This window comes from Lycorma delicatula, chromosome 1, assembly GCF_047948215.1.
Source record: "Lycorma delicatula isolate Av1 chromosome 1, ASM4794821v1, whole genome shotgun sequence".
Classification (NCBI taxonomy): Eukaryota; Metazoa; Arthropoda; class Insecta; order Hemiptera; family Fulgoridae; genus Lycorma; species Lycorma delicatula.
The window spans coordinates 238,416,812-238,437,047 of NC_134455.1; the positions used below are offsets into that span (position 1 = coordinate 238,416,812).

The 20,236-nt window shown below is 27.7% G+C and overlaps 1 protein-coding gene across 9 annotated transcripts in view; it reads right to left on the minus strand.

Moving 5' to 3' along the window:
- The window catches only part of LOC142329797 (dual 3',5'-cyclic-AMP and -GMP phosphodiesterase 11-like), a 623,752-nt gene that overhangs the window by 28,215 nt on the left and 575,301 nt on the right, over positions 1-20,236 (minus strand). For all 9 annotated transcript variants that reach the window (XR_012757596.1, XM_075374625.1, XM_075374633.1 and 6 more), the window contains 8 exons: positions 18,353-18,450; positions 14,791-14,854; positions 12,912-13,046; positions 9,948-10,048; positions 8,387-8,486; positions 8,217-8,303; positions 3,405-3,572; positions 477-586 (listed from right to left, as the gene is read on the minus strand). Coding sequence is in view for 8 of the 9 variants with exons in the window: in XM_075374625.1 (XP_075230740.1) it covers positions 477-586; positions 3,405-3,572; positions 8,217-8,303; positions 8,387-8,486; positions 9,948-10,048; positions 12,912-13,046; positions 14,791-14,854; positions 18,353-18,450 (863 nt within the window). In the remaining variant the exon portion in view is untranslated. The remainder of the gene's footprint in view (positions 1-476; positions 587-3,404; positions 3,573-8,216; positions 8,304-8,386; positions 8,487-9,947; positions 10,049-12,911; positions 13,047-14,790; positions 14,855-18,352; positions 18,451-20,236) is intronic.

Below are 20,236 nucleotides of genomic sequence, written 5' to 3' on the forward strand. Positions count from 1 at the left end.
ACCGTCCATGTTTTATTGTTGGCCTCACAATTTTATATACTTCTGCTTTTGTTAAAAATAATATATATATGCGTGCCTGTGTGGTTATTTAACAGTTGCCATAAATATCATAAAATCACAGAAAAATGAAGATAAATACACAAACATCAACCTGTAAGACATCACAGTATAAATGTCTTGAACACATCATTAATATTACAACAGATTTTACATTTAAAAATATATGCTTTGTACTAATACAACAGATATACATGGAACACTACCATCTACCTATCTACTAAGAAGAAAAAAGATAAATAAAGGAAACTAATTTAGTTTCCTTTATGAATTATTTATTGTCCTATGTCAATAAACAATTCACTTGATATTCATTCTCGTAAAATAGCATACGATAATTTAACTTAGAAATAATTCTATTAACCTTTATTGCGATTAAAATAAAATATCTTAAAAATTTGTTTATGACAAAAACCTACTTTATTTGGAATGAGTTATTTGTTCCTCTATGGTCCAGGTCGTGACACAAGCAGGCTATTATAAGTGCCATACATTCTAACTCTCCAAATATTTTCCACCATTGAGTTGCCTAAAAATAAAGCACAAGAAAATCAACAAATAATAACTAATTTTTTTTAATCAGAAAAGTGTTATGTAACATAAATTAAAAAAACAACAATGATACTTGTTTTTAATATCATTCACAACAAAAACTGAATTGGCATTTTTATAATTCTATAAATCCTACTTAGCTTAACCTTTGCTTACTTGAAAAAAACCATTACTAAACCAAACTATCCTCTCACTGAGGATTAGAGAGAATAATCAAAACAGTAGTATACCTAGTTTGAAACATTTTCTATCAAAAACTGATTTAAAAATAATAAAGATAAATACTTTAGATGTTAGTCATTTAGAACCCAACAATTTTAAATTAAAAAATCAAAATTCTGACTGTTCCATGAGGTAATTAAAGGAGTAACCATCCAGATAACCTCTAAGAAACAAAAACTGAAGAACTATTACTGGTATGGTTTTACCCAATCAATTTGACTCTATCAACTGATACATACTAGACAAACTTGAGAAACCAATAAACTAAAAATATTATTCTATTATTTGCTCATCAGCCAGAATTCTTCAACCAAACTTCATGTTATACATTGCACATGATCTTCATTAAAATTTATTTAATCTCTAATTGTTTATGTTTTCTTAACATTAAAAAAATTTTCCCTTTATTAACATATGGAAAAGTCATCACAGCACTACTAAAATAGAAAATGTAGAATAAGAAAAATATACAATAACAGTTACTGAAAATTTCCTATAAATCCATATTTTTATTAATTTTACATAAACACTCTGAAAATAGATTAAATAAGTATATTTATAAATATTATTAATTTAAGAATAACTGAACAACTGAAATTTATTCTGATTATTAATAGTATTAACAAACAAAAATTCTAAAATGCAAAAAACAAATACCAGTTTTCTTGACCAAATCATTTAATAAAAAGTGATAAAATTCAGTTTTTTTATGTTTGACTGAAAAAAGGAATTCCGATTCATTACAGTAGTTCAAAATGAAATTACCTTACCTTACATGAAATTAATAATACCTTCAATATGAAATTAAGACAAATGATGCCATTCAAAATTATCAGCAAAATATAATTATCAAAGTTATATATACTTACTTCATAACGTACTCTACTTTTATCTCAATAGATAACAATACATTATGACATAAAATTGTTAGTGACCAATATAAATGAAGCAAGAAAATACAAAAAAAAAAACTGGCTTAGAGTTAGTTATTATATTACAAATAAAAAATAATAAAACACATGATTAAACCTTCATTGTATCAATGCCTCAGTCTGCCGTAGTTTAGTTTTTCTTCCAGTAACATAAAAACACAATACCTAGATTTTAGGTAGATTTCATAAGAAAGCTAATTGTAATGGGTACCATGATTCAACTTCCAGAAAATGTTGACATGTCTTCACATTTCACATCCTCCAGATTCCAAAACCACTGTCAGCTCAAAAGTTTATGTATAATTTATATATGTATATATATATATATATATATATATATATTTCACTTTCTTGTGGACATGATAACTGCTGTAATTTTATGCCAATCACTTTAAAATTTTTCCTTAAAAATACCTCGTCCCAAAATCTCTGTCGACTTCGTTAATGGCAAAAATCGGACCATGGAGGTGGAAAGGTGGGGCTTTTTAAAAAAAAACAAAATATTGCTATAACTTACTTATTAAGTAAAACATCGAAATCGTTTAAAGTTCCTACTATTCTTTGTATAAAACTTATATATGTAAAGTTTTTTGGTATCATCAACAACTGACCCAGGGGGTGGATAAAATGGGGTTTTAAAGACAAAAAAAAAATCCCTTAATAGGCACAAGTATCGAATCAGTTTATAATGGTTGTTAGTCCTCTGAACATTATCTAAAACCTTTGTCTGAAACAATTTTTGATATGATCAATCATTACAACAAGGGATGACCAAAATGTTGATGAAATTTGAAGAAAATGGGGCTTGTCATATGCTAAATATGTGAAACTTTTTTCACTTACAACCATTGTCGTATTGTGTAAATTTGAAATTTTTCTTAACTTTAAGGTGGAAATCTTTTTTATCCCCTACTTAGCACCGATAAAATCTACCACCACTTTCCAGCATGCTGAAAGGGATTTTTTAATACCTTCACAATTTTTTACTGTAGTCTGAGAAGCAGAATTCCTTCACAAACCAGAATTCCTTCAAATGACTCAACCATAATCATTTCTCCATGAATCCCAGCAAGTGTTACAACCACAACTCCAGTGTTCACAATGAATATCAACCATGAAATCCTCTGCTAAGTGCACACAAGCATTTTAATAATTTCACTCTTAACTAATCAGTGAAGTCCCAAGTCTCTCCATTATATGGGGCTTCAAAATTTATTCAAGTTTTTTTTATTAACTGTAATATAAGAGCGTATACCATGATAAAAGAACCATAGTCATGCTCAAAAAAAATTACAACGTGCACGAGATGAAAACATAAGATTAGAATATGACAGGCTAATATTAAATCAAAATATTTGTCCCTTGAAAAAATAAAGTAAAATGCAAATCTGGAAAGTGATTAGAACTGAAGAATAGGTATGTTTTTTTTAATACAATAAATAAAATATAAAAAAATATATATATGTATATAATATATACATATATATATATTTATAAAAAAAAAAATATATATATATATATATACATATATACATATATATATTTTTTTTTATATTTAAAAAATATATATAAAATATAATAAAACATATTTTAAAACTATAACATTTTTTTTCATATATATGACAAAATAAAAACACTTACAGTGATAATCGAAAACATCATCTGAGCAACATTGAAAGCGTGCCTCCAGTTGTGATAAATAACATTCCTGTAATTTTTTTTTACACTTAAAAGCCACCTACAGAGGACTTCATAATCAATGTGAAATCTTTCCACAAAGTCTAGATCAAGGAACATTCGTAAACAAGCCTATAAAATTCAAACAGTACACATATTATAACAAGTTATGTAATTTTAATATAAAAGTAATTTGAATATAATTAAATTACTTAAAACTTCAAAAATTGTGGGAATAAAAAGAAAACTGAACTTTCACTAGCAAAATTTTTAGCTCGCAGCAAACGGTAAGTTGCATTAAAAAGTTAGGAACATTATTACTCAATTTTTATTATATATATATATATATGTATGTGTATGTATATATATATGGCAGCCAATCTTCCAAATGGTAAAAACACACAATGCAATTCTGGAAGGAGTCTCCAGAAAGAATTGCAACCCGATGTTCAAATCTCTAGATGGTGCTGGTGGGCAGGTAAGGGACATAGGACCTCACTGAACTAAGGGGGGGGGGAGAAAGTCTGGAGCTTACAACCCTAGTTCTAATCAGAGGAATAAGAAGACCTATCCTCTACAACCTAACGAACTAATGCATTATGGACAAACAAAATCTCTTAACTACTTCAAGAGATAATCGGCAACAAGAATCACTCACTGCATCACACAAACAAACAGAGCAGTGTGATGGCCCACAAATGAATAGTGGGCCATTGGCTTCTGGAACTCCGAACCACATGTACAAAAGTATTGGAGCTTCCTGAAACTTTAACATCTTTCACTACAAAAATCCAACCCAAGAAAAACAACTACATGGAACACTTAACATAAATACACTCATACAAACAGGCAACCATAAAAACTAACAGATACGCTAGACAAACATAACGTCAACATCCTTGCACTGCAAGAAACAATATTCAGAGAAAAACAACCCATGGATACTGGAACCTATAAAATCTACAAAGCAAAACCAGCCATCAAGAACAGTAATAGCACAAATGTCCTAGGAACAGCATTCACAATAAACATCACCAGAAGCTATCAACTTCTCATCACCCTCGGAAAGAATATTAACCATACTGTTCAAATCAGGAAATAAAGCTTACACTATGATGCACTCACACATCCCAAAAAATAGAAAATATTTTGAAAAAGTGGAGAAACATTGGGAACTCCTAGAATAAATAACAATGAAAATCCCCCAATTCCATTTCAAGATACTATTTGGCCATTTCAACACTCAAATCGGCAAGGAAAAGAAACAGAAAAACTGTGGGGAAACTCCCTGCCCACAGGAGAACAAATAGCAATGGAGAAAGACTAATTTCCATCTGCAGAATTTATAACCTAAGACTAATGTCAACATACTTCAAAGCCCTCCAAGATACATGGGTACTCTAAAATGAGAGAATTCCAAATTGTCCATATAGTGATAACAACTAGAAATTGGAATGAAATTCTAAATGTCAAAACAAAAAGAGGAATAAGCATTGATTCAGATAACTACCTTTTCAAAATAAAAGTTAATTCCAATGCAAACCGAAAAGCCACCAACAAAATAGACCCAAACTGAGTACGCCAAGAAAATTCACAATACGTACGGAAACATTAGAATATAATCAAGAAAAGTATTTAGAACGACTGAACAAACAAGATTTAGTTAGGCAAAGATTGAAACAAAATTAACGAAACCTTTACCAAGGCAATGAAAAGAATAGTGGAACCAAAAAGGAAACAGAGACACAGATGATGGAACAGCAAATGCTACAAGGAGCTGGAGAAAAATGTTAACGCATAAAACAGGTACTCCAACAAAACAGAGAACAAATGGAACAAATTTAGAAAACAAAAAACCAGTAAGATACACCAAGGGGAAATACAATAAGAAACAATTGAAAAAATAGAGAAAGACTTTAGGATGCATAACACTAGCGACTTCTACAAGACCTTCAAAGAAAAACTACGAGGACACCAGCCAGCAAAAGCTTATACTTTAGAAAAAGGGATGAAAAACTTGTACTCAATAACAAGGAAAACTGCCAAATATTAGTGGATTATTTCCAGACAGTAATTAACAGTGAAAAATCAGAAAAACGACTTACATTAAAAAAAAAAACACAAAAACCCCAATGCAGAATCAGAATCACCTGCAGAAGAAGATATCCAATTCATCATTAAAACACTAAAAAAACAACAAAGCACCAGGAGAAGATGGTACCATGGCAGAAATGCTAAAATATTGAGAAAAATCATCTGCATCAGATCTGCGAGGAGATATGGAAGACAGAGAAGATATCAGATGACTGGAAATGGGTGCTCATCCACCCAATGCAAGAAATGAAATCGAATGGACACCAACAACTATAGAGGAACTCACTTCCCCCTGTAACCTACAAAATCCTATTCAAAGCCATATTATACCACCCAATGCAAGAAATGAAATCTAATGGACACCAACACTATAGAGGAACTCACTTCCCCCTGTAACCTACAAAATCCTATTCAAAGCCATATTATATAGAATTGACAAACAAGCAGACCATATAATAGGAAAGCATAAAAGAGGATTCAGAAAGGGCAGATCCTGGACAAAACAAATCTTCACCTCAAAAGCACCTTGAGACTCCAAGTGCTAAGACGCACCAACACAGTATAGACACATTCATGGATTTCAAAAAGTGTATGACTCCACTGATAGACAATTGCTTAAAACACAAAAAGAATTCAACATCGAGAGGAAAACAAGAACTGTATTTTAAAAAAAAACCTAACCGACAACACCACCAAAGTTAAATTCCTCAGAGATATATCAGAACTGTTTGAATTAAAAACGGGAAATTTCATGAAATTTCATTTCATACTAGTACAAAATAAGGAGGAAGTCCAAGTAATGATAGAGAAATCCAAGAAATCAGTAGAAAAACTAGTCTATAAAAAACCAGAATACGTGGAAACTTAACACCAAAAGGAAAAGTTCATGAAAATGAAATACGGCAACATCAAAAGAATAGACATCCTGTAAGTACTTAGGAAAATGGATACAACATAACAGACTGGATAAAACAATAAACATAGAATGCAGTAAAAAACTGGAACAAGGATATGGAATTATGCAAAACAGATACAAGAAATGCAGCACATCCAATAAAGCCTAAATCAGACATTACAACACAGCATAAAATGGAAGGACTATAAGCGTTGGAATGCCTTACACTCAAGATAGAAGAAATACAAAAAATTGAGAAATGAGAAAGGAAAATACTCAAAAATATTAGGATCAAGGAACAGAAGATAGCACCTGGAAAATATGGATAAACAAAAACCTCTACAAACACACAGACACCGTGTATAACATATGTGTAAAATTTTACAAACACCTCAAAAAATGGAACGACAGACTGACCAAAAGGATCTTCAACCAACTTACACCAATGAAAGCAACAACCAGTTAGGTTAAAGAAACGCAAAAGGACTTGGAGGAAATGGAGATTACAGAAAGACATTACACAAAATAAAGATGAATTTAGGAAAATAATTGACAGATTTGACAACTTCAAAGACAAAGATCACAAACCAAGGAGAACCAAGAAGTGGACTGATGAACACAGAAAAGGAATCATAGTAAAAAGATGAAAAGGTCTGGGAAGAAAAGAAGAATAAGCTGAACATCAAGCAACAAGGTCCCTGTGGTCCAAAGAAGACAAAAACGAATGTGAATAAATATTTATATAAAAATATTTAAATAAATCCATAATAAAAATTTCAAAAATAAACATCTCTAAGTTTTAAATTCTCTGATGTAATCCAAACTTTTGTCTGTAAGCCATCAGATTAAAATTTTTAAATTATTTTTCTATATGCAAGATGTAATCAACCCAAAAACAGAATTAAACTTTATCAGAGGGTTAATAAACTAAACATTTTCTAAAACAGAAGTTCTATTAACGTTTTACCACTCCATCCTAATCAAAGGACAATAATGTTAGGGGCCTTAAAAAATAGTAGGATTTTAATCATTTTTTCTTCTTGCATTCCAACTTCAAATTATTTTATTTTTATATTTTTCTACATACAAAAAAATAATAAAAGAAATAAATAGTAAGGTTCTATAAAAGGAAAATATTTGTGTTAAAAATAAGTAAAATAAAACAAAAAAATTAATTTTTACAATATCATATTAAAGTGGAAGGCTTGATCTACAATATAAAAACAATCAAGTAAATAAATTGAAAAATTTATTTATAATAAGCCGTCAAATATAGTGTACATTTCTCACGATTTATATATTACATCCCTTTTCATTCATATAGTATCCAGTGCGTCAAAAGAATAATTTTTATGTTTAATAACTAACTGTGTTCCAATGTAAATATTGCCAAAATCTTATGAGCTTTAACAATTCTAGATTTTTATTTTAAAAAATATATCTGCTATCTGAACAAAAAAAAATTAAATGTTTATTTAAGAAATAAGACATTCATTCAGAAAGTCAGTTAGTTAGTCAGTCAATCAATCAATAACTGCAGTTTGGCATTCTATTACAATTACTTTTCTTTAAGAGATGGAAAATGAACTTTTGCAGCAAAAATAAAAAATGTGAAGCCTACCTACAATTTAAACCCAAAACCTCTAATATAGAAATGAAATTTTCCAATTTTTATTTTGAATAATAGAACCTAAATGAAATAATCTGTCACTGGCAAGCATCTTCGCTATGTTAGTCAATAGAAAAGCAATAACTGAAGTTATATACAATATTTATAAAGTTCTTACTTTAAGTGTGTCATCATCATCCATTCTGATATCATCAAACTTGAAGTCATGCAACATGTATTTTGCAGCAGAAGGTACCCTCAAACTCTGCAACAAAAAAAAAGTCATCAGTAAAAGAAAATCATATAAATAATGTTCCTTTCCACTCTACTTCGAAAAAACTGACTTACCCGTAGCCGCTGTGCGTCCTCTAGAGATGCTGAGGCGTGGTAACTTAAGACATCAAGTGTGACACTCTGTTTTGCCATTGCAATGACAGCCTTTTCGTACCTGTTTCAAACAATTAATGTTAACACTTCTTGTAAATCGAAAGGAAGGCAAACTTGCGCCTCCACCAGGTGTATATAAGATAACGTGTAAAGCCAAAATAAATTAGACACATACAAAATGAAAGAGTAATATAAAACGCATTAAAATTATGATAATAGTAACATATAATGATCCAACAATTATTCTTACAATGAAATATGATTAACTGAAATTACAAGAATTATTTTTTTTTTATGATTTTCTTGCTGGAAACAATAATCCAGGTTTTTCAGTTATAAATGTTAATTATTTTCTATAAAATATAATTTTTTGAATGCATTGAAAAAAACTATAGTTTATAGAATATTACATGTTTTCTCCTCATTAACATTTTAAGCTCACATCCTTAACTACTTTACACCAGGCAAATCTTTAACTAAATATTTTTAGTTTTCAAAAAAAAAATTTCTGATTAAATACAAAATTGAAACTTTCACTTAAACATACATACAACTGTACTTTAAAAAATAAGGTATCAGACAACAAATATTAAAAATAATATTACTTTTTACAACAAATCAATTTACAGTTAAATGAAAAAACCTACTTAAAACCATAATTCAATATAATTTACAAATCATAAATTTATCAAGTTGTCCAGTTTAAAAAATTTATCAAGACATACTTTAGCCTGATGAATCAGAATCATTCATTAAAAATAAAATTCCCACCCAAGAAACATTCATATAAAAGGTTTTAAAAAGTTAATCTGTGTAAGGTAATGTATTGATTGGTGGATAAAAATGATATAATGAACAGAAGGCAAGAAAAAAATACTCCACTGGGTAAAACAGAATTAAATATAGCAGACTAAATCACATACACATGTGATTTACTGACATATATCCCACCATGACTTACGAATCAGACTTGGTTTTTAAGGTTTCATGCTCATAGATTTTTTTAGAAAAAAAATTATTCATAAAATAACTTTTTTAAATAATTTAAAACTTTTAGTTATAATATTCACTTGATAAAAAGTAAATAAAATAAATCTGGTTAAGCTCTTACGGTTCACAAAATACATCAATGAATGCAGATAATTTTTTAAAGCTAATATCAAAAAAAACTTGATGTAGTCAAGTCAGGAAACTCCCATTAATTCCTTACCAAAAACATGTTTAAACAACCATAAAATAATGATAAATCGTTCATATGAATGTTAACACTAATTTCAAGGTTTTGAATTACAAGCTTAAAATAATAACATTAAGTCATAGAATGCAAGAGATATGTTAATGTTAAGAAATTGACAAAGAATAGAAAGTCATACAAAAATGCTTCAAATCAATCAAATGAATGATGACACAAAATAATAAATAAAATAAAATTATCGACTTTGGAAAACGAGTAAGCACTACATACACGTTGTCTTAGAAAGTGGATGAACAATGGAAAATAAAAACACACTGAGGTACTTACATATGTGTATTGTGTATGCCCATCCCACAAAAGATTGCAAAAGCTTCAACAAAATTCTCATCATTTTTTGTAAATGGCAAGTCATCAAATTTATTAATAAGCTGAAAAAGAAAAAAAAACTGTAAATATGTGGACAGAAGAAAATACACATTAACTTCATAATATATATTACAAACAATAATTCATAAAAATCGTAAAATACAAATAAATTCTTCCTCAATTATCAAGAATGAATCACAACAATAAATTCCAAAAAAAAAAGCTAAGATAATGTAAGATAACAATATGGAAGTTTATATCACACAAAAATATCTACAAGTAATAAAGATCTTAACACAAAAACAGATGTTAGTTATAAGAAAATTTTACATTGTTGTGTATACAAAGATAAGTTTAACCATGTTAATAAAAAATGAATTTCAGGGATCTAATCTGTTGATTCGGATGATAAGTCCATTCAATCAATGCACATGACAGATAACTCCAACAGCACACAGATACACAGATCACCTAATATAAAGTACTAACGTAAATCACTAATAATATAAAGTACATGAATCACTAATTATAAAGAAGAATGCATAATTTTTTATCACCACAAATAATATATGCATTAAAATCACAAATACACTTATAAAACAGAATTGAACAATAGGTATCAAATATATAAATAAAACACATTCTAACTGATATGAATGTAAAATAACACTACATTTTGGTAGCTAACTGCTGGTACCAGTTTACCAGTAATCAAAACCAGTAAACTTAACGGTTGCAACCACACAAAGAAAGATAAATCATCACTTATTTTTTAAGAAAAATACAGAATAAAATGATTTTATTTAAACACCCACTGATCAGCATGATGAAATGACATTAACTTAAAACAGAATACGCCTGGATAATATATTATTTGTTTTTTTTAAATCTCACATACATAATGAAAAACAGTACACATATATATATCAGTAAATATAATAAAAGATCAACAATAGAAAATATAATAATAGAAGGAATCCGGAAAGAGGCTGAAAGAAACCCCTTTAGTAAAGGTAACAGGTCCGTTTAACAATTTTCTTTTATAATTCTGCCCAATGTCACGACTAAACAGATGTTGTTCTGTGAGAAAAGTTACCAGACCAGAGTAGGAATTTCATGGGAATGTGTGAGGGTTGGTTAATCATTCTCACTCTCAACTGGGGACTGGTGTGGCAGGTAAAGAAGATAGGAGTATAAATACTCTGGGAAAGACCAGTTGAAATCAGTCTAAGTAAGATGTTAAGATGCGAGTCTGCAAAGAGAATTCTGCAAGATATCAGTCAACGAAAGTATTCTGCAAGGAGATCAGTAAAGAAGGTAATTTCTAGTGAATAAAGTTCAATGCGATTAAATTGACATCACAAGTGATTCCAGTAACGAAAACAAGAAATGGTTTGGTGAGTTACTGTAACACTATAAGTGAAAGAGATAATGTACTAAATTTCATTCATAAACTGTTAGGGTAGTTTTATTTGTGAACAGCGACGGTATTTGTAGTGAGGGAACTTTATACTTGTCTTATCTATTGTACTACTGTTGTTAATACAAGACTAGTTGTTAAAAGTGTTATGATTATCAGTCATGTTAATGTCTTTTGTCAATGGACTGAATTCTGGTTTTTATTATTTATATACCTGCAAATAAATCCAGACTGATTACTTTTACATTCTGCTTAGTATGTAATCACTGTTTATTAATATTCTGGAATTTATTATTATTATTATTATTATTATTATTATTATTATTATTATTCTGATTATTACTGTGGTTGTGATTAATTTTTTCTTATTTGTTTTGTTATTGTTATTTACTATTTTTATTATTATTATGACAGTTATTATTATTCTGATTATTATTGTGGTTGTGATTACTATTTTTATTATTTGTTTTATTACTGTCGTTTACTACTATTATTACTATTGACATTATTATTATTTTTATCTTGTTTTACTTATGTTTTTAAACCAATAAATTGTAATAATACAAACATTTTCAATTGTCAATTTCTCATCACTCTAATTGAGCCATGAACACATGACAATACATTAGCCAACACTCACACAAACTAGCAAACATTTTCAGGGAAGAAGGTTTTTGTTGGCTAATAAGACTGGAAACAACATATATAACACCATGTACACACTTACAAAACACAAAGTAATAAACATAACCATGATGACACAAATTAAACCACTGGATGCAGGTTATGTGTATAAATATTTTAGTTTATAGACTAAATAAAAACTGAATAAAGAGACAAAGAATGTGTAAGAACACTACTGTTGTATTTTCATCATACACAAAGGAGTTTTCAAATCACTTAACAAAAATACCTGATTAAACCCACTACGCTAACTAATCTTTGAAAAGTGAACTCACATAAAATCTTCACAGAAGATCTTTTGTTCATCTAAGAAGGAATGTACTGAGGGGAAACATGTCAGTTTATTGTAGTCAAAAATACAGAAAAAATAATCAAATTTTGTAAAAAGAGAAGACTGTTGATAAGGAAAAGGAACTACTTTAAAGTATTGTCACCACCTAAAACACTACTGACAATAAACTGAATAATGTTGTGAAATGACACATTTTAAAATAAAATGCTCTACATAATCTGCTAAGATAAATATTCTTTAAGTAGAAGAATTTTATGTTTAATTAGTAAATTCAGATGAATCTGGCTCATCTTCAAAATTGATTATATTACTGGAAAGACAAGCTATCAAAGCTTTGTGAAATCAGATGGATAACTCAGGAATTAATGTTTAAAGACATACAGATGGACAGACAAATATTAATTTTATAGTTTATTTAATTCTGACTAAAAAAAATTATTTTACTACCATGTACGGAATGTTGTTTATAAACAACATTAATCAACATTCAGTAACATTAAATTCACCTATCTCAAAAAATTTCACGTACCTGTATAACACCAATGATCTGGCCAGATGAATTTTTAATAGGCATACAAAGAATACTTTTATGTCTAAATCCTGTTCCCTCATCTACTGATGGATCAAATCTTTCATCAGCATATGCATCCACAATATTCATCGTCTGAAATCAATCAGGACAAAAACTCAGATAGCGGAATTTCATAATCTTAGATAAATAACTATAGAACACAAAGTATAACTATAGAATGAAGGTATAAGCACATATTGGCAGTAAAAATCACATGCAGTAAATTAACTAATGTCTGCAATTGCAGAAGTAACACAAAGACTACAGAAATAGTAACATATAAGAATTAGTAAAATAATTCACCGAAAACTCTCTTAATGCAACATATTAATTTTCCTGTTGCCTTCAAAATCTTTCTTAAACAAGATTATATTAATAATAGCACAAAAACAAATATAAAATAATGTACAAAAATACCAAAACACAACTTCAGTATCTATATAATAAAATTGTAAATTATATGATAAAAATCTTAATATTTCATTAATAAATATGCTTATGCTTGCAGAAAACTTTTATGAAAAATATTTTCTTAAAGTTAAGATCGATTACAATATTAAAAATACATTAAAGTTTTTGGAATATGCTGAAACCTAACTACTATTGAAAAAGTGTTTTAATTTTAATCAAAGGGTAAGCTTGCATAACATGAAGGTATAAGATAATTATTTAATATATTTGTCTTATTTATCTTACTGAAGTTACATATGTTAAAAGCAGGATCTCACAAAAAAGTCTTGTTATGAAAAAGATAATTTTCTTCTAATAGATATAACAATTTATAATAAATCTTTAATCGAAATGTATTTTGTTTGTGTTAATAAATTAAAAATGGGATTCTAAATTCTGAATAAGAAAAAACTCATTTAAACAAATAATTACCATTAAAGGTCATACCTTAAAGTTTTTTTATACTGTAGAAAATTTCAATGTACACAATTTAACATGCATCACATTTAAAGTCCAGCAGTTGTCAGGAAGTAATTGTTGTTATGACTATGACTATCCTCTCCCACACAATCAAAAGTTGAATATTATCAATGTAGGTGATACTCTTTCCATGAAAAAATCCAGGGATTTCTGGAGTTTATGGTGACTATATCAACAAGTCTCCTCTTCCAACTGACCTGTTAGAAATCAAATATCTAATGCAGCATCCTGCAGCGTGGACATAATTACTGTAACTGACTACAGCACTCTTTTTCTGGGAAAAATTAATCCAATCTCTGTCTCAATATTGTTCAATTGTAGAAAGACATAGGCTTTAATATATCACAGTAATTATAATCATTAATATTCACTCAAGGTAATGCAGTAAATTTAAGCTGTTAATGGATACTTTAAAATTAAGTATGGATACTTTAGAAATTAATTTTCAACTTACTAAGTTGAAAATTAATTTCTAAACCCCTGCTGTTCTTTATGAAACCTTATTAGAAAGTTTTATACCAATTTATTGATTTTCTGTTCAGTTCATTTTTTATTACCTTAAAAACCTAAAAAAAAATATTTAAGGCGTGTTGTTTATTTAATGTTATTTTTGGTGTAAAACATTTTACTAGTAAATTTGTAAGAAATAAAATTTAATAAATAATTACTTGAAAATAAAATTGAATAGGAAAAAATAATCCAGTAATACAATTGTGTATTCAACATTGATACTTCCATCAAAATAATGATGGTACATAAGTTTCATAAAAGCTCCTACTGAAGAAATTTCTAATAAGTAGTTTCCATTGTTTATTTAACACTGTTATATCAGATTAGAAAAAAATTAGAAAAAACAAAAAGACATAAATTTAACATACAAACCATCTTATCCAAACCTTCTACATACCTCACCTGTTGTAGCAACATAACCAGTGATGCCCACATTGATTGGAAATCGGCTCTCAAATGGGCTAAAAAAAAAAACACTTTGTCTTATATTTCATGTAACAGAAGAATGCAATTAATTTCATAACAGACAAAATTAAAAACAGCATTTTTCTTTTTTTTTTAATTCTGGTAAATGTAGAAAAAATTAAAACTGATACACAAGAATTACAAGATAGAACATAAGATATAAATGTTTTATTTATTTTAGAAAGCAGAAAGTTAGTGAATAACATTCCACATCCATAAAGGAAGAACTAGAAGGTATCAAGAATTCAACATATTAAAAGTATTTCTAAAAACTTATCTATAACATATGGAAGAAATATATTTCATCCTCCCACACTAAATACTTGGTCAAAAACTATCCAATCAGTTAACAAAAAGACAAAGGTACTTTAGTCAAAAATGTGATTTGACTATTGAATTACAGGTACAGTTGGTTTTTTTAATGAATATAACAATATTTGAAATTTTTATCTTCAATTTCATCTTGAAAAAATAACTACATGAATAATCAACTGGAAGATTTTCATAGCAAACAATTTAGTAATACCAATCTACAGTAAAACAAATTAAATGACTATGACAAGCACTAAGATAGCAAGTTAATTCACAAATGTTTCAATAAAAAGAAATAATAACTTTATGAAGCTGGTAAAAAATTAAAAACATAATACTCTTCTACAGTAAATTTCCCTAAAATAATCATTTTTAACCCTTTCTGGGGTCTTTTTTCAAAAACGTAACTGAATTTTAAAATGGGTATATATTTTGATGAAACAAAACGTTTTTAATTCTTCTGAACTGGTAATCTAATTTTTTGTGAATAAACAAATTTGTTTTTCTTTAATACCTGGATGATAAGGTAACAGCAGTGATGACCTCACTTTACCATATGGAAGGTTGGTATATTGAGACCTACTTGTACACTTTAAATTTCAAGTCTTACACAGTTCTGAAGAGAAAGGATTATTCCTCATACTGGATACACAGGTTGTCTACACCCTAAAAGTGAAAACATCAGTCATGTTAACTGAAACCAGCAGCAGCTAGACTAAATTATGAAGGCAGGCTTTAAAGTAATCCTCAACAGATGTGTTTTATGGTGACATGCTTGATAAACAAAAACTTGGTTTTTTTAATGCAAAAGGTCAACAATTCAAGATCTCCAAATAAAAGTTAAATTTTAATGTTACTGATTTATTGGCTTTTTATCCCGATCAAAATCTGTTGCTTGATATTTAATCGATAACTATCCTTGGCTGGTATAAGGCATTAAGCAGCTATACCTACATTATTATTTCAATATCAAATTATAGTTACCTAGAGATTCCAAAAAATCTCAAAAAATGTTGGAAAAATTAATAATTATCTCAAATTTTGCTAATATTTCAAAGTAAAATTCATATCATTCTTTAAAAAAATTATAATTTACATTAAAAATTTTATAAAAATAATACTTTAGTGTTATGCCCTAGAAAAAAAACCTCTATAACTATATAGACGTGGAGAATGACAAAATGTAATCGCATAGTACCACTTGGCATTAAGGATTGCTTAAAACAAAGTTGAGCAAAAGTTCATAAAAATTATAACATCAGATTTATTGTAAGTTAAAAACATTTAATTTATAGTTTTAAAAGTCTAAACAAAAAATGTTACACAAAAAAAAATACAATATCAGGGGCACTTCACGACTCCCAAATTACATTTACATTACCTCCACTTTACTCGAATGAGTTTTACATTGTGTTACGTTTTATATGCATGTAAGTTACAACCAGAAATGATAATGTGAGACTCGAAAATGTCATCAACCAGTTGTTACACAAAGCTTGGGTTATACTAAAGTGTAGCAGAAAATGTGGTTAGTAGTAATTACAAGCTGATATTCATCTTTTTCTGTTTCATCATAAAACTTCCACTATCCTAGCTTGTAATTCAGATTTTCAAAAAAAAATAATCCAAGAAAAATCTTGGTATTTTTCATTAAATTTTATATTTTTTTATTATTAAAATTTTTAATTGATCATGGAAATTAATTAAACTAGCACTGAAACCAAAATGCACATGCACTTATGACAATGTTGAATTTATGATACTGAAAAATCAAATATTGTTATAAGAAAAAATTATGCTGTTCATTTTTTAATACGAATAGAAACAATAATGTGATTTTTAACCAAAAATTTCCAGATTCATGTAAACTTTGATCCGACCGATTAACAAAATTTATAATGATCTCTTCAAGTAGTTATGAGAAGATTCTTGTAAAAATCCAAATATTTAATAAAATATTCCAAAGATTTTAATTTTATTTGACTATAGGTATTGTTTCTCTATCTAATTTTGTTAAAATGGAAACTTAAAAAGTAATCAAAGAAATTAAACAACAAATTGTATATTAAGGTAAAATTTCCCACATTACAAATGGCATGGCAAGTTCTTATAACCTTTATCAGAACTATTAATCTTCTAAACATTAAACTTCACAAGAAATCTAACATAATCTGCAAAAATTTTAAACTACACAGTTGCAATAACAAAATGAAACAAGTAAATTAAAAAAGTTAGATTTGTAGAAAAACAAATAAATAATAGCATACATGAAAGTAAGAAAAATAACACAAAATTTTACTTATTTAGTATTCTACTAAGAAAAATTCAATAAACTAGTACAAGCAATTCAACAATTCAATGAACACCAATACAGAATAGTCAGTTTTCCAAAACACATATTACACAACAGTTTACAAATACAATTCAACTGATACACTTCTGCTTTCCTAATGTTTGGTAACTTAATAAAAGTATCATTCTTAATCTTTCTTTAATCTATTACCAGTTCAATTCTGATAAAACTTATTTCCTAAGAACTGTCTTTTATTTGTTTTTACAACCAATTGAAACAAGTGCTTAAAATAACAGCCTTCTAAAAAAACAGTAATCCATCATAAAAATAACACTGATAATAGATTTATAGCAACAGAATTACCTTAGGTAAATAACTTTTATTAAATTACTATGTTACTTTTACTTAAAACAATTCAAAAAAAAAATATCAGACAGTAACTGTAAAAGTAAGTTACGGAAAGTTAATATTTTAAATGCCACCTACTACATTTTTTCACTAACAAGCTTCACAGATTTTTAATTTCTGAAATGTAAATAAAAGGATACATATAAATATATATATATATATATATATATAAATATATAAAATGCAGTTTTATTACAAAAAGAAGGAAAGTGTGACTAACCAAAATAATATTGCAATTAAATAGCATATATATATATATATATATATATATATATATATATATATATATATATACACACACACAATTGGTAACTTCATAGAAATATTCTTTAATATTATTACAGACAATCAAAGAAAAAGTTAAAACAATAAAATTGTTATTACTTTTATTTACAAATGTAAATAAAACATAAAATGTTATTATTTACACTAAATTAGATGAATGACACTTCAGTTAATGGATTACATTTTATGTTGTCACCTTGTTCGCTCCTCGGTCTCTTCTCCTTCCAAGTCGGTTGCTTCAAAATCAAAGACACGTGAGAAACTGCCCTTAGATGCTTTGTGCAATAGAAGTACCTATTAATATTAGAAAAAAAGAGAAAAAATAAGCATTATGAGCAACAACTTTTACTATATAAAAAAATTAAAAAAACAGGCTGTAAGAAGAAAGCTATTATGGTATAAATTTTGAGGAGGTAAATAGTATGCAGAATATATGTAGTTGACATGATATTTTTAGTTATCAAAACCATTCCTTCCTTATTTAAGAGATATGCTTTTACTTTTTTTACATTATAATTTATTTATTCTTTTCCTTCTAATTTTCATTATTATGTCATAAGAAATAAAATAAAATAAAATTAGATAAGTTTTTGATGGGGTAGAAGAAAACATAGAATACATAGCACAGATTTAGTCTTCATCATTACTTGCTCCATTTCAAGTTGTTTATAGCAGAATTAATTTACATTTGATTGGTTAAAGCTAGCCGAACGTGACTGGAAAAGTTTAGACCAATACATCAATGAAGGATATTTTCTAAACTGCTCAAATTTATTAATACATTCACCGTCATACCCAAAGATCTCCAGGCTAGATGGTGAAGCAAGCTGGTTTGATTTTTTCTTTAATGAAGTGCATCGCTCATCAACACTATGAGGTGCAGTACCGTGATCTAAAATTTTTCAGTTTACATTGATAATGGCAAAGAACAGAAAGTTATGAATGCCTTATTATCATACACTACCACTTCAACATTAAACAATTTTTTGGGTATTTTTTCTGAGTTTTTTAATTTTAATTGATTTTTCAACCAGCTGATATTTATATTTTTTCTTTATAAATTTAAGATTATTTTTTTTATTTTGTATTTCCTATGAATTCACTACTTTTTTTAATGAAGTGCAACTGATATTTATTTTGTATGTTTACTCTAGTTTGACACATTTTTACTATACATTTTTAAATCCATAAATATTTATAGAAATATTATTTCCATATAAAATATTATTTTTATATTTCTATACATATTTTGCAAATATTTACTTATGTAATACTTTAAATTTGAATATTTTCTCCCAAAAAAATTACATTTCTCTAGGTTAAAAGTGAAATCTGAAAAATAATAATACTTTGATTGCATTTTTTTTAGGCAGACTGGACTTCCTATATTTGCAAATAAGAATAGTTGTTATCTAAATATAAACAACATAGTGTGATTTACATTATCTATACCTAATTCAAGCAGCTTAGACATTTTAAAATTAAATCTGATTCTAGAGGAAATAATATTTTTTGTAACCCTTCAAAAAAAATTCAAAGAAAATTTTATCCGAGTTTGCTTAATTCGAAACAGGATCATCCTTTTTTAGCAGAACCTTAGTTTACTTCATTAGAATTAAAAATTTTTTCATGAAACACTACACCAATATTAATGTAAAGAAAAGATATTGTTTTCTCATATTACTATTATTATTATTAAACTGATGCACTTTAAGAGAATAGAGATCATTTCATCTAGTTCTTTGTTACAGAAAATTCAAAGGAATTACAAACATTCTTTTCAAGCTCAGAGAAAAAATTGTACACCAGCATGTTAGTTATTATATATAAAATATAAACATATACTAATTATATATAGTATACGCTGTAGATACAATATGTACAAAAAAAGTATATTCTGCAGCAAGAGTACATATATGAGGAAAGCAATTATTACAAAGCAAATTTGCAAAAATATTTTGTGCACTTTAGATCAACTATGAAAAGCACAACTTCTTTTTTTTTTATCAAAATAAACTATTTTCTATAAGAATGAATATTACGATTATCTAAGCTAAAAAAATATATCAATTCAGAATAA